This window comes from Ciconia boyciana, chromosome 1 (assembly GCF_034638445.1).
Source record: "Ciconia boyciana chromosome 1, ASM3463844v1, whole genome shotgun sequence".
Classification (NCBI taxonomy): domain Eukaryota; kingdom Metazoa; phylum Chordata; class Aves; order Ciconiiformes; family Ciconiidae; genus Ciconia; species Ciconia boyciana.
In genome coordinates, this window is record NC_132934.1 from 72,565,498 (window position 1) to 72,581,803 (window position 16,306).

A 16,306-nucleotide genomic window follows, 5' to 3' on the forward strand; every position below is an offset into this window, starting at 1 on the left:
GGTAAATTTTCTGCAGTGCTCTTAATATATTTTAATACTGCTGAGACATCTGAATTTAGATTGAGCCTTTACAATGATACTTAATTTTTATTTAGACTCCATAGCCCTGCATGCCCTCTGGGCAATAGATGGATACATTCAAGCCCCACAAGTTTTTCCATTAGCATCCATCTCTAAGCTATAGCTCTTTCCTCATCTTGAGACATCTTCATCTACTTCTCCATATGGTGGCAATCACCATTTTAAACAAATTCAAGATTACTCTGTTCAGAAAAAGAGAGCATTCTTCTGTGATTTAGTGATTAGAGCACTTAGCTTGAAGGAAGGAAAGAAACATGCATCAAATCTCTGCTCTAAGGGTTGCTTGGGCATTTTATTCAGTGACTTTTCTTTCATAGTTAGTCTGAAGAAGAGCACATCACTCACTCTTCCATTGTGTGTGTCTTTTTAAACAAAACATGCATTATGTTTATTTTGAGTATTTCTACCATCCTCGTGCTTAGGGTGAAATAGATAGAGGGAATATCTTGGCTGAGAATCTAACCTGAGATGAAGTGTTAAGATGTCCTCATCCCCAGCAAGCTGATATGTGCTGAGTACATTCAGAAGCAGAGCATTAGGTATGATAACTTAATCGGGGAACACTTAGGCACCTTTGGAGGTAAATGGGATATGTGAGAATCCTGTTCTTGATGACCTGTGTTGTACTAGAGGTTTTCTTATTTTTCAGCATTCAAGTCCCAAAGGAATGATTTTTGGAAGATCTGAAAGCCCTCAGCTCCCTCTGATATGTATTTTTTAATGTATGCCATCAGAGCAAGCAGGTTGATTTTCATTAGGTAGATCTCCAAGTCTCCCAGACAGTTTTTAAAATTTTACTGAAAAATGTCTCCATTCTTTCATGGTGCACACAATCAGCACAATGAAGGGGACAGAGGGCTCCTTTCCTTTCATCTGCTGTATAATTGTAGGGATCATTGCTAAAATGACCCTTCAAAGCAGAAATAAAAGTTGAGTTGTTGGGGAGGAATTATTTAGGAATAGCATGTTCAACACCCCCTAGTCTCATAGCTGTGTCATTTACAATTATAGTAATTACTAACACAAAGAAGCCTACATGCTTTTTCTTCTTTTAGCCAACCACAGCTCCACAGAATTATTCATCACCGTGATTTCCATTGATAGACTGGTTTACAAATAAGGATAGCCCTGAAATTCCTTCTGAAATGTGAAACTTGAAAATATCTGAACATTCACCCAACCTGCTTTTCCTTTTCTTTGGAAGATCATAAATATTTTTTGGAAGAGTAAACTAGCTCTCAGGGTTACCTACTTAGAAAGTAGCAGGATTAAAACTGTCAGGTGATTCTTAGTAGATAATGCTATCAGTTAGTTGAAGTAATTGAGAAGCAACAGTAGGACTTGGAGAGGCTGCTTCCTGCTCCACAAAACATTTACAAGTTAATAATTGTTTTTATTTGACTCACCAATTTTGTGGAAAACGTTAATAAACTGAGCGATTAACCCAACTTCACTCCCCTCGCTGTTGGAATGCAACTAAGCTTCAAGACCTATTTCAATAGAGTACTTCTGAACTTGAAAGTATGTACCAATAAAAGATTTGTACCTGTAGTGTCATGCTAATGTGTCAAGAGTACCTTGTATTATTGCAAAGATTATGGTATTAAGGTCTCTAAATAAACAAACTCTGTAAATGCATACAAAGAGATTAAAGAAATCTGACCAGAAAATCTTTGGCAAAACATTTCTAACTTGGAAAATACCACTTTCTCAAAAGAAAACTTTTCTCAGAGGTGAATTTGAGTTCTAAAAAAAGTCTTAACATTCTCATGTCTAGGACTCAATTTATAGGGGAAAGGACAGAAATAAGCTCTTTGAAGAAGCCAGTTGCCCTGAGGTATTTGCCTGGGTCATCAAACATCCTTGTTCAAATCCTTGTCCCAGTTTGTCACTGAGCCATTCTTCTCAGGGTCAGCAAAGATAAGGACAGAGAATGGCCTCTTTATCCCTATTGAGATGCTTGTTAAAAAAATATATATTTTTTGTTAAATATTGGAAACAGAAAATAAATATCAAACATTTTAAAAATATCTTCAGTTCCTCATTTCTGTCCCATTATATCTTATTCTGATTAAAAACACAGGAATTCTGTTCAAGCTGTTTGTGGTTTATGTTAAAAAGAGAAGGGACAAAAATTATCAGTTTTGGCTTATTCCCAGATATTACTTAGGAATCTTGATCTTTGAGTGACCTAGGGCAAAAGAACACTTTATTTTAAAAGACTCTGAATTTACTCCTCTCTGTAAATTTGATATCTATTTTCAACTCCAAAATGGTTATTTGTCATTGTATGGTCGCTTCTCTTCTTCATAGTTTAATTCTTTATCTTTGGTTTGAACTGAAGATTAAGAAAAACTGAACTTATTTTAACATCTAAAGTATACAAATTCCTTTTATCTGTTTCAAGAAGTGTGAAGAGTTTCTCATGCTTTTGGGCAAGACTGTGTCAAAGTCCCTTGCCACATCAAAGGGCTGTAGCTATTTTCTGAGATTTTAACACTCCAGTTCTTCTCTAGAAAAATACTGACTAAGCAGAGTGTATAAGAAAGATATAAAAAAGCAGAAACAAACCCCAACTGTTTAAATAAAGCATGTTACTTATTATTTAGCATATCTTATTGCAGTCTCTTCTCCATACCTTGCCTATGTTGAAACCACACAATACCTAAAAATGTTCTCAAGAATTTGGCTTGTTTAATTTTTGGGGGGGGGGGTTGTTGTTGTTAAAGGCTTGTCAGTGAACAGATGTTTAGTAAATTTCAAATTTGCTTAATTTACATTATTTCCTGAATTCTAGTAATATCTCAGTATTCTGACTGTTGTCTTGCAGTGTGCTGATTTATAACATGACTAGCTGATGGATATACAGGGCAGCCACTATACTCTTTATCAAATGTGTGTTGGGATTACTACTTATCAACTTTGCATGTTTCTGTACAAATAGTCTCACTCTTTACAAAGCTGACTTCCTGCAAATATTCTCCAATCTTTGCCTAAATGTAGTTGTTTAGCTTAAAGTTATTGCTTGTAACTTATTTTTTAACTTTATATTTTGGGGCAAAAATTAGGAAAGAATCCGGAACATAACTGCAAAGTTGTTTTAAAAGTCTGAAACAATCTGATAATTTTGTATTTTCTGTGTTCGGCACCTTCAAATTTATGGAAGTTATTTAAACTAGAAACTGGAGATGGAAGATGTGGTCCTTATAAATGTCTGTAGGACATTTAGCATTACTTTGCAGTTGAAAATTATATGTCTGATTTGAATTTTCTAGAATTCTGTAGTATTTGTAATTATAATATAGGAGTTATTTCACAGTATCATTCCAATGCAGAATTAAGACTGCTTGGGCCATAAGATATGGGGTTTTTATAGCTTAGCAGCTTTGCATTTCCTTTAAATTTAACCTCAACTCTGAATTTCTGAGGCTTATAATATCAGCTTTGGGGATAATTACATTATTTTTACACTATATTTTGTCCTCATTTTCCTGATATATCCAGTCTAAACAGTAACTGTACTCTAATGTTATATACATTTGGGAATGAACATGGTAATAATGATTGTAGCTGCCAACTTGTCCAGTAGGTGAGCCTCCACATCCACATTTCTCATACTTATCAGGTAGTTGACTTTAGATAGTGGCCCTAAATCAATGCCAATAAAGCCCTTGATGCTGCATCTGTATCAAGAAGTCTTATTAGATGCAAGAGGCAGTTCAAAAAGTGTTTGCAAGCCTGTGTGCCAACTTTCCACTCCTTCACATCAGAAAAATGTGTTTGTCTCTTGGGCTGAATAGTTTAGTGATCCAGAGCTAATTAACAAATCAGAAATCCATCATTTTGGGGCAGTTTGGGAGTTGTAATGTCCCCCCCAGTGCCCATTGCTCTGACTTCACTGATTCTAACAACACAATTTATTTTGAACTGGTATTTCCAAATCAGACAGAGCAAGCAACCAAAATTTCCTCTTGCTGAGTGTGGTGAGGGAAGTCTTCCATATAACTTCAGGACGCCAGGTTGATTTTGTTGTGTTAGGATAACTTGAGCTGTCCTTAAATAGCCATGTCCTCTTCTGCTGTAATAAGACCAGAAGTTTATTTTAGCTCCCGTAATAAACAAGAGCTGGGAATCTGTGTAATTCCAGGGGTTTCCATCTGCTCTGGTTTTGCATGAGCATATAAATAAATAAATGGCAGTAGGCAGAGAGCAGCACTTGTTTATTCACCTTCTGATGTGCTTGATGCTTAAGTTGCTACATGGAAGCCATTGTCTATGGCTGTGATCATTATACAGTCTTTAAAAAAGTCAGTGTCACTATCCTCACCTTACAGATGGGAAAACTGGCAGGCAGAACGGGGAGTGACCTGCCTGAGCTCCTCAGCAGAATCAGGTAGCAGAGAGAGGAATCTGTCTGTTCAGTAAAGGTTATGGTTATCATGCTCACGATGCTAGCTCCTTCCTTTTCTGAATGGATCCTGAACACACTCCTGCTTCTTTTCCCTTTCCTAAAAACAATGATGCATCTTTTTACTGTTTCATTCACTTGCATGGCCCCTGTTATTGTTCCATTTGTGTGTCCAAAAGCAGATTCAGTCCTGAAGAATGTTAGCTGTACAGTGCATAAGTGCCCCAAAGATTGCTAGGGAAAGCTGTACCTCAAAAACATAAACTGTATTTCGCTATTGTCAATGAGTCTTCACATCATTTTAAAAATGCTTCCTGTGTTTACAGGCTAGCCTTAGTCCAAAGAGTGACTTACTGACGGAAGATACGTAAGTTGCTCGCTTATTTGTCAATATAAATTAGGCTACTCTATATACAAGGCATAAATATGTGTCTAGGTTTTAAAACAAATTCATTTTTTCTTGGGAGATATCATCTCCATACTATCAAAGTGTTTTAATGTCTTTGGTTTTACTCACAGTCCTGTCATCTGCTTTAACATGTGAAGTCTTCTCAGTCCAGCAAAGATACATTGCTTTATTTGCTGTTTCTCCAGTTGAGGACTCTGAGAAGTCCACCTGCTGATTCTTCCTTATCCTCCTGGACAGTCTTTAGCCACATCTGTACTGGGTGCAAATGAGTTGAAATAATGAGCTCAGGAAATGTCTCAGTTAAACACATCTACAGTGCCTCTGAGGTCTGTGCTACTTCTTGTATTTGTCCATACAGGTTTCCCAGGAAAAAAATCCACTGTATGGATTCTTTTTTAAAGCTCCCTATAGTTTTAGAGCACAATATGAAAGTGATTAGCAGTAATGGGAGCTCAAAAGGATAATTTAGTCTTCATGTTCACAGTTCTCAGCTACTCTTCTCCCTTCTAACAAAAATGCCAATTAGTTCAAATTATGATGTAAACCCCTGTCAACAAAGGAGTGGTTGAAGAGATGTCACTCATTTATTAAAGGTCATCTGAGTACACATCACAGAAAAACAACTTTGACCCACCATTGGTCACTTACACATTCACATCAGTGACCTAAATGTCAAAGACTTCATATCACACAACTGCTTTCCCCTGACTGCTATCTTGTTCACATCACATTTTCTTTTTCTGCCTCCATTGCCCTGCAAATGCACCTACAGCTGCAAAAGAAACTTTAGAAAATGGTTGTTTCTTTAATCCCCCTGAGCTGTCTCACAATAAAATAAAATGTTTGCACTAACAGCATGAGTAGCTTGAGAAGTGAAAAAGAAAAATTAGCCCTGAATTAGGTTTACACTGAGTGTTGACTATAAAAATGACTTTGTGGGAGTTTCTTATTTCTTCTTCAGATGACTTAGCAACAATTTATTTCAGTTTGCAATTCAAAAGGTACTTTCTTACAGCAATGTTGCAAACTCATGCTGGGATCAAAAAGTCCATCTGGGTTCTCTTGTACCTCTAACATCCTCATCTCAGGTAAAATCTGTGCACTCAAAACTCATCTACCTGTCTGGCTGTTTCTGTGGCAATGGGTGGAAGAGAGTCTAGCTCATTCTCTCAGTTGTTTTGACTGAGCAGTGCTTGGAACAATCATAATAAAAATTATTTGTCAGTAAAAGAAGAGTTGTTGAACGTAATCAAATTTCTGACATCACTAACCATTAAGATGTGGACAATGTAAAGGGTAAGTCCAGTGTACTTTATCTTCCTTTATTCAGGTACTGCATTCTTAATTCAAGTGGATTGGTTATGATTAGAATTTACACCTGAACTTTCTGATTTTATTCAGGTTGTCTAGCCTGCATTGTGTTGACCTGCTGAATCATGCTGGTTTTCTGATCTGCAGACCACATGCATGTCTGTTTCTGATAAGACTTTCTTGTACGTGTAGTGCTCAGACTGGTACTTCAGACCATAATCTTTCATCTGTCCAAAAACCACATGCAGCATGTGGTACAAACTATCCCACTCACAACTCCTTTCCACTCTTTGGAGGCTCTGATATTATACTCTCTCCTCCCTGCAATCTACACATAAAATCAGCAAGGATCCTTCCTGGTTGCAGTAGGTTGCCATGAGTTTCTTCTTATTGTGGAATAAATGTGTACTGCCCTCCACCTTATACAGTGCGTTGACACTTCACAATCTCTAACATATTTGTCCTCAAAATTAAATCTTGAGATAGAAATGTGGTATTCTCCTTTTACACCTAGCTTAAATGGCAACCCCTGTCATAAAAGAAGTCAGTGGTAAAGTGCAGAGCTGACCTGGAATGTCTTGGCAGCTTGATTTGTGTCATGATCCCTATAACTGCACACATACCGCTACAGCAGTGAGGCCAGCAGTGTACAACCTCTACCGATCTAGGCCAGATTTGTACTACCCACATAAAGATAAAAGGTTTGCTCTCCTTTTGCTTGTCTTTTAAGTTATCCAGCTCCATGTTCTTTGAAGTAATTTCAATAAACCCTGTTCACCTTGTCTCCAGTACCAATGCAGTATTTCTGTCTGTGTGTATTGCAGGCAGCTCATTCATGGGACTGTGCTGCTTAGCATGACATTGTACAGCACGCTTACAACAACAATGATTGCTCCAGGCATCTGCAGTACTGATACACCAACCTCAGTAACATTGCAGGTAAGAAAGCGAGAAAGCAAAGGAAAGGGTTGTTTTCTAACAAAGTGCAAGAAAAAAGCTTTTTCCAACAGCTCATCAAGACCACACAGATTAAAAATCCTATTTCTGTTATAGCTGCTCGAAGAGCATATGATACTGTCCATATCAAATACTACCTCTGAGGGCTAGAGAAGGTTTTTTGTTGTTATAATTTTGGGTCCAAAAATACTTTTTACACAAATTAATGACTTGGTACCTGACTTACAGCTGCCTTTTCAAATCTGAACTTTTTTTCTGAGTACTATTGAATTGCATGCCATTATAAATGTAACATACAACTTGCAATTAGGCTGAGTAGCATAAAGGATTTGTAAAAGAAGTGGCTACAAGCAAATTATCAATAGGCATCAGTATAGCTTTCCCTTGATGACTACATGCTGAGCACCCACTCATTCTGAGCAGAATGGTGCTCCCAGTATTGAAAATGCATTAGGTCTGCATGGTAGTTTCGTCACCTTTCCAGGTTAAATTAGCAACTGGATACTTCAAGGGCAAAGCCAATTGTTTTCTGTATTAAAAAGCTGAATGACTATTAACAAATGGCATGTAAAAGCAGATAATACAGATAAATGAGGCTGGCCTAAAAATGCCCTATTTTTAATAGACAAGCAAATGTGTATTTTCTAGTCTGAGGAGTTCAGTCAAAGATAATGCCTTAAAATAGCTCTCCCTATTAATAATAAAGGGGAGTGGAGAGAGTAAATGGCTATTAATTTATAATCTCTCTCTGCTGAAAGAAACGGAACAGGGGGATCTCTCAATCCCTCCCCCCCCGCCCCCGTTTCAGTTATTCCCATGCATATGACAGTATCACAATTTGTGAACATGCTGGAAATGTCATAAAGATAGCTTTTCTGATGTGACTGACAAGACACATTTTGTAGGGAATAACTTTGTTAACCTTTAGAAGAGTGATGCATACCAAATACATATATTAAAAAAATAGATATAGATAAGAGATCATGGTGTGTGTTAATAAACCAAAACAGGATGTCCAAATTGAGGTGAATTTTGAAGAACAACCTGAATTTTCAGCTAAGTCTGTACTCAGATTATCAAGCACCTCAAGCTTCGTAATTTTGGTTGAATGTTTTCTTTCTCTGTATCTTAAAAACATTATCCTAAAGTTCTGACACCCACACCTAAGTGTAAAGAATGAAAAATTAATAGATGCTGTACAATATATATGAAATTGAACATCCAGAAGTGAAATCAGGAATCTGATTTCCATCTCTTACACTTGCAAATTACACATCAGAATTATCCCTACTTTTTCAGGGAAAAAAACAAAACAAACAAACAAACAAAAAAAAAACCAAAAAATCTACATTAATGGAAACTTTCCATTTAAGAACCATCTTATAAAAAATCAGGAAAGGAGGAAAAGAGGAAAAAAATCCTTTAGCTTTGAGTTTATGCAGTTCTAGTAAAATTGAAATACAGTGGATGAAATTCTCCCAAGAAAGTCAGTGGCAAAGCTCCCACTGATTTTCATGGGCTGAGTTTATCACCAACATATTTAAGTAATATATTACATACAGTGAGCATCATCAAAGAATTATCCCTTCTTCATTCTCTCACATTTTGTATGCTTCCTGTACAAATCCGAGATAACATTTATTGACAGGTGTATCTGAGAATACATATTGATAAAAGGACTTCTGTCTTTTTTTTTTTAAATAAAGATTGACTTTCCAGAAGCTAATTTGGAGTTCATTAAACCTGAACCTGAAGAAAGAAGAGGTGATCTTGAAGAGCCAACCAAAGACTGCCTGAAGCATATTACAAGACTTTCGCAGACACATTCCCTCTTGCTGTAAGTTGTACCCAGCTAGCCCTGCTGATTTGGCTTGCTGTACTTATCCTATCGATCACAATTAAATGTATCCAATTCTTTAAAAACAAAATTTTCCTCTGAAGGAGCCTAGCTTGATTGATTTGAGAAGTAACACCTCTAAATGAGAGAACAGATCAGAGCAAAGCCTAAATAAGCACCTGGAGGTGGCAGTGTATTTTACCAGTTTAGAGAAGGATTGTTTTTCCCTTTCTGTTACTATATCTTTTCGTGTCTTTGAAGTGAGAAACTGATTTTTGATTCAAAATGTACGATTTTCAGGTGATGCAGTAAGTCTACATCAGTATTAGCAAGAAAACCTTTGAGTTCTATGAAAATCAGCCTCCTTTAGTAATAATACACTCAGACTTCAGCTATAGTAGTTAAATGGCAAATAAACATTTAAAAAATCTGTGTGAAGTTATAAGCAAGGAAAGAAGTATGGAAAGTTTAGCTTTCACAGAAGGTGGATAAAGACAAAGTGAAACAAAACACACTGTATATACTGGGGCAAATTAGTATGCTCAGCTATATGTATGTTACACTATCAGTTAGGATTATGTACTGCATAAAATAATTTTAAATATAATCAGAGTGGAATTGGGAACATAAGTGCTTGCAGAGAGCCGTTATACCAATCACAGTTAGTTGTGTGAATTAATCCTCCATCAAAGGCCAAAAGGTGCATTAGTTGTACAATAACTAAATAATTTAAAGCCAGCTCTCTCGGTGTGATATGACATATCTGTTGAGAAGACTTTTTTGTACTGATTTCTATGTTGGTTGTTTGAGTTTTTTTAAAGCAATTTCTTTAAAAAAGGACAAGAGACAAACTTGCTGGTGTATTTGATGTTTGCTTCAACTTTTAAAGAGACAGGATGAAATGTAAAATTATTTTTATTAACCATGGGATCTGTGATTTGGTTCTTTTTTTTATTTTATTTTTAAGTCTGGATGGCAGGTCAGTATTTTATTACTGTGAATAGCCACTGTGCCAGGGCACTGGCAAGTTGCCAGCAAAATTTTCCCCTGCAAAAGGTTCTCCAGAGTGATTTGGGGAACTTCAAGCCAATGCATCTGACCTGTATTCATGGCAAAATGGCGGGTTCTGTAAGAAGGAATAAGATCATTAAGCATTTAGCTAAGTACGGAGTAATTTGTCAGGAAAGAGCCAGTGTGGCTTCTGTGAATAGAAACCCTGCCTCACCAACCTGTTGCTGTCCTAGACAGTTGTCAGTGGGTGCATGGATACTGGGGCTTTGGTGGATGTTCAAAAAACGTCGCTGAAGTTCCGCATCAGATTGTTACAGAAATTAAGTTGCCATGGATTTAGAGGAAAACTGGTTAAAGGCAAAGATTGAATGTTTAATGATGGCTTTTCAGAATGGAAGAATCAGCAGCAGGGTCTTTCAGTGCTCAAGGTTGAGATCAGTTTTATTCAGTATCTTCACTGATGACATGGAGAAGGAAGTGGGTGGGGAAATCCCCAGGTTTGCAGGTGGTACTAAGCTCTGCCAGATTGTCAAACACTGTGCTGTGGAGGGGAGATCCAGAAGGACCTTACAAAACTGGGCATAGATATGGCAGGTGAGCTTCAGTGTGGATAAATTTAAGGGGATATATTTAAGAAAAAATTATCTAAGCATCTGTGCATGACACTGAACTCAGAACTGGCAGTTACAATGCAGGAAATACATCTTGACATTACTGCTGATATTTCCCTGAACTCATGAGTACAATGTGCAGCAGCAGCCAAAAGCGCCAACAATATATTGGGCATTGTCAGGAATGGTGTAGAGAAGAAGCCAGTGTGTGCCATTTCACTGCTAAAACCTTGATGTGCTGTATTTTGAGTATGCTGCATGGTTCTTGTCTCCACAACTCCAGAAGGACACAGTAGATCTGGAAAATGTACAGAGAAGGGCAACTAAAATGATTAAAGGGATTAAGCAGCTGCTTGACCAAGAGAAGCTAAAAAGTCTGGGACTCCTTAGTTTGGGGAATAGAACACCAGAGGATGTGTGTGTATGTATGATTAATTTTTATAAAATCATGATGGACAAGGTGAATGCATCATCAAATCCCACAATATTCGTGCTAGGGACATTCAGTGAAACAACTAGGAGATCAATTGTCAACAAATGGAAGAAAGTACCTCCTAAGACAGTCAGCGATGAACTTTTAAAATCTGCTGTCACAAAGCTGTGGAGGTAGACAACATCATCAGATTCATGAAGGCTATGCCTTCAAATGAATTCACAGATAACAGGTTCATAAATAGGTATTATAAAGACCAGGCAAGGGTAGAACCTATAACATCCCTAATACAATAATTTTGGGTTCTGTGGGAATATGGAGAGACCACTGAAAGTCACCAGGCTGGAGTTAAGGCTTTCTTAAGTTCAATAACAGATTCTTGGAGGAAAGAGAATGGTAGTCCTGGTTTTTTCCTCAGTTTGTTGTTTTCGGTTATCCTATCTTCTTATGGGCTAAGATGGACTACCAAATGAATCATCAAGGTAAAGGGTAGCATATTTGGGGTTTGAATGAAGGAATTCCATTTTTAAGTACTTTATGATCAAGAGGAATCTGTCAGCCTGTAATTTGTGTTGTATCTGTATCAGATGCATTCTTTTTACCTTCCTTGGTCACAATAGAGTTTTATTAAAAAAATTTGTAACAACATATGGGTATCCAGACACATTATTACCATGATATCTGAAGATCTCTTCCTTCTTTTTTTTTGTATGTCAAGAAAAAGAGAGGAATCTAGGTAGCTTTTCGGTGACAATATGTCTGTATGATGATGCTTCAGGCTTACAAGCCTCAAATATGATTTTGAAATAAATGGGTGTCTGTAGTTAGAAGACACAAGAAACCTTTCTCAGGCTGCCAAGATCCTTCTGTTCACTCTACTGAAAGCAGAAGGAATATGTGAATGGATAGAAAATCTTCTTAACCCTATAGTAGAAAAAGAATAAACAGTTGTTAAAAACAGACAACTGCATGGTTGTCCTTGTTATAGGCTGTTGAATCCAGTAGTGTTATGAATGCAAGGCTGCTGTGGGTCCATGTCCCCAGGTTCAGCCATTGGAGAGGTGGACCACATATTCCTGATAGGAATATCAACAAATCAACACAGGCAGAAAGCAGTACCTTACCAGCACACAAAAACACATAGTACTGCCACAAAATGGACCGCATAGACAGCCTGATTCTGTTCCTTCTCTCTGCCTGATCAGGGTCAAAGTCCAGTGGTGGAATACATATGTGTACATACATACATATATTTATATATATAGTATCAAAATATTAATTGATCCAGTAGTTGGGCTCAGACAGTCGATCCTGTAGCTGGCCCCAGATCTCCCTGCTCTCCCCAGCTGCTGACACCCAGACATGTGAGCCCCCAAGGTTCACAACTACACTCCAGTTGCTGGTGCTTGGACCTCTCCCTGTTACACAGATGTGGGTTTCCCCAGTAGCTGGTCCAGACATATTGTCTTCCCCTAGCAGCTGACTCTTGGACCCCTGTCTCTCTGGAGGCTGGCTCAGATCACTGGTCTCCGTGGACAGCATCCCTTGGATGTTGATTAGTGGGGGGATCAATGGGATTGAAGGAAATGAACTGCACCATATGGCTCTCGTGCTCCTCACAGCCCTACACTCTGTGCTGCTGTGTGATCTTTGGCATCATCACCAAACCAGGCAAGAGAGGGAGGACCAAGAGAATTCATTAGTTACTGCCAGCCACTTTGACTGACTTCTGAAAACAGTTCAGGTATGAGCCTTTGGTTCCTTTTAGGATTACCGTGTTTGAAATACAAACCCAAGAAAACTAGCTGTCTGAGATAATAGCTGCTCTTCGAACATGATATAGCCTGCTTGTGCGCAGTGGCTCCCAGTGTAAGGATCAAAGACTGGTTTGAAGCCAGGAAGATGGCGGTCTTGTTTCTGCTATCTTTCTTTCCTTCATTCATTGTTTTCCTTCTACCTTACTTTTTCATCTCTTTCAGCTTCCCTTTTTCTTTTCCTTTTCCTTTTTGACATTTACCTGGTAAGAATCTAATTTGCCTACCAGTCATCATGAGAGTGCTGTTGCTGTGAATTGTGATTAGAAAGGCTACTTCCAGTTGGGTGAATAGTGGAACAGGTCTAAAAAAGTGCGGTGATGCTGCACACTTTGCTAGTCTGTCCACGGGAGAGAAACTTGCAAGTGAGAATCAGTGCTGGGGGACAGAAATTTGCATTTGCTAGATTTGCTGCTCTTTCCTCTTTTTGTCTTTTGTCTTGTTCTGCTTTAGTACTGAACATGAACAACAAAAACAGCTCAGAAGCATTTAAACTCATTTTTCCCATTTCCCCCACAAAAAAAGTAATAATTAGGACCAGCTAATAAAGCTTTCACAGAAGCTGTTTCCTTCATTTAGCTAAAGGGATTAATGAAAACTTTCAAACTGAAAACTACTGAATTATTTAGGTTTTAAGATTTTTTATTTGTGTTGAGTAGAAGGCTATGTATTTTAATATAGCTGTTATATGGAGGGAAATTTAGACACAACTCTACCTAAAAAACCCCCATAAGCTGCATTTTTATCAATAAAGAGAGTTTATTATAATCTTATCCCTGTTGAGCCAAAGAAATGTCCTTATTAGCATAACAATCTTCAGATGCTGTATGTATGCAAAATACTTTTACCATCCATCTTAAACGTCCTGTTACATGTATATGTAAACTTTTTTTACAACTAAGAAACTTAAAATGTAAACCTAAAAACCCCCCACCATACCCAACCTTTAATTTCATCTCTGATCTTTAAAACATGGAAAGAGAAAATGGCATTGCCTCTGGAGTGAAGTCAGAGGCAGAAATCTGTTATTCAGAAAACCTGATACAGGGATTGATTTCTTATCTCCCTTTGTAAGCTCAGTAGAGGCTTTAGCTGCTTTAATCTGAACAACAGATTGTCTAGTTTGGAGGATGCTGTCTGAAAGCTTAAATCCCTGTTTTAAAGTCAACATATAAAAGGGGTCCTTTAGCTGAACTGTCCTGCAGAATACTATCTGAATGCATAAGAAAACCAGACAGGCAATAAAGTCTTAGGCCTACTTTTATCTCTTTTTTCTGTGTGTGACTTCTTCACGCAAACACAAAGACATCTATCTATTGTCACAATAGACATGCTGTGAATTCTGAAGCCGTTTCTTGAAATGGTTACCAAAATGATACTTTTCTTGAAATTATAACTAAAAGTCATGACAGAATTTGTATCATAGTTAGATTCATCTTCTCCATACTTTTATGAGCTTATTCTCCTAAGGGAAAGAAATGAACATTCACTCTTGTGACAGTAAAAAACATGCTCATCTTTGTACCGCCACTCTCTGTTCCTAAATGGTTGGCAATTCAAAATTCCAAAGAAGAAAAGTTCTCCAGTGCATACAGAGCCAAAGGAACTCATTGCTATGAGCTGTGAAAGCCACTATCTTGACAGAGCAGGACTAAGATAGTTTTTTGGCTAAAAATGTCCCAAAACATTGCAAATAGAAGGAAGAAGACTTTGGAAGGAATGTAAACACTTGGATTTTGAGCCCTACTTACACATCTGGATAATGAAACACTTGACTGGAAACGAGCTATTTACTTACAGCCTTCTACAAAAGTTTCTCACACCTTGCTCTGAAATACCTAGGTCTGTTTAAAGTCACAGTTATGTTATGTTATTAAGTAGATGGATCACCAATCTGGTCAAGTATGACCAAGAAAACCAGTGTTCCTCTTGGTTTCAGTAATGATTTGTGTGAACTGGTGATCAGTTTGCACTCTCAACGCTTGCTTTTGAAGGCTCTGATATCAAATTAAGGAGATAGTCTGAGCTTGTCTCTCATGGGGATTTCTTTTTCTGTTTTCTGATGGTATCAAAACCTAGGATTTAATATGCATGAGGCAAAGACATCAGAATTGTTGACAAATCAGAGGATGTATTGCAAAAATTATTCTGAGGCATTTCTTACTATGGTGAAATATGGTACTGATGACTGACCATTTTATCAATATGTCATGTAGATATCTAATATCTCTATGAGGAATGTGGTATTGCATCTTTTTTTGAGTGTACAGCGAAGCATGGCATGCCAGGCCTTTGGGACAGACATATAAGTTGCTGGGAGCTCTCCTTCCCTTTTCCAAACTCATACCAGTGCTAGCGATAATCACACTCTGTGTGTGTGTGCATGCACACGTGCTCATGTTTTTGTGTATGTGCATGGATGTGCCTAAACCCTATTTTAAATGCAAATACACTAAAAATAGACACACCTGCATTAAACAGTCAAAGCAAGGGCAGGAATGAAAGCTATGGCTAGTAGTGTTGTATGTCTAGTTGTTACAGTAGTTAGAGATGATGTGTAGCAGATGGATGTAACAATAATTTATCCAGTGATAACTGCACCTTCTTTGTCTCTGTCAGAAAACCCCAGTAAAAACAAACAAACAAACAACAACAACAGAGACAATGGAGAAGAAAAATGGGAGTGCTTGGGGTGTGAAATAACCATATATGTGTGTCTTTTGACACTTCATTTTTATATGACCCAAGGCTGACAGATCCAGAGTATAAGTATCACTTTTCTTATAAAAGCTGGTCTGCAGAAAATTATATCCTACCCCAAGGAAAACATGTACTTAGCCGAAAAGCAGTGTACTGTATGACTTGGCCCCTCTGTACAATAAAGTTTGTTGCTACACAAAGCTCCAGGTGGTTTTAATTTCAAACTGAATTTCTAATCTTCTCTTCCAGACTCTCAGAGCAACAGAAAAGAATCTTATGGTTTTATCGTTACTACTGCAATGATCAAAATTGCTCCCTTCCTCTGGTACTGGGCAGTGCACCCAGTTGGGATCGAATGACTGTATCAGAAATGTATGCCATGTTGAAGAGATGGAGATTTTCTGACCCTCTGGAGGCACTTGGGCTTCTGACATTCAGGTAAGGGAAAATTAACTAAGTAGGAAAATAACAATAAACAGAATGATCATGTGCTGATTAATTCAGCGCTTCAGTTTGCTCAGCACAGTATCATGCTTTGGTTCACTGACTGTGCTTTCAGTTCTGTCCCTGTGTCAAAGTGAAAATATAGTTGCAACTCTTGTGATGACCTTGAGTTGAATGTGCCAGCCCTGCCTTTGTGGCTGAGAAGGTTTTCTATTTCTCAGGATAACGAAAAGAGTATTTCATTCTCTAGAGCAGATTCAGTCAGTTTCTGGTAAGAGGTGATCAGTCAA

At 37.7% G+C, this 16,306-nt stretch overlaps 1 protein-coding gene across 1 annotated transcript in view; it reads left to right on the forward strand.

Annotated features, from left to right (window-relative positions):
• The window catches only part of PIK3C2G (phosphatidylinositol-4-phosphate 3-kinase catalytic subunit type 2 gamma), a 252,077-nt gene that overhangs the window by 111,001 nt on the left and 124,770 nt on the right, over nucleotides 1–16,306 (forward strand). The window contains exons 17-19 of the mRNA XM_072849919.1: nucleotides 7,034–7,148; nucleotides 8,873–9,003; nucleotides 15,822–16,010. Coding sequence (XP_072706020.1) covers nucleotides 7,034–7,148; nucleotides 8,873–9,003; nucleotides 15,822–16,010 — 435 coding nt within the window. The remainder of the gene's footprint in view (nucleotides 1–7,033; nucleotides 7,149–8,872; nucleotides 9,004–15,821; nucleotides 16,011–16,306) is intronic.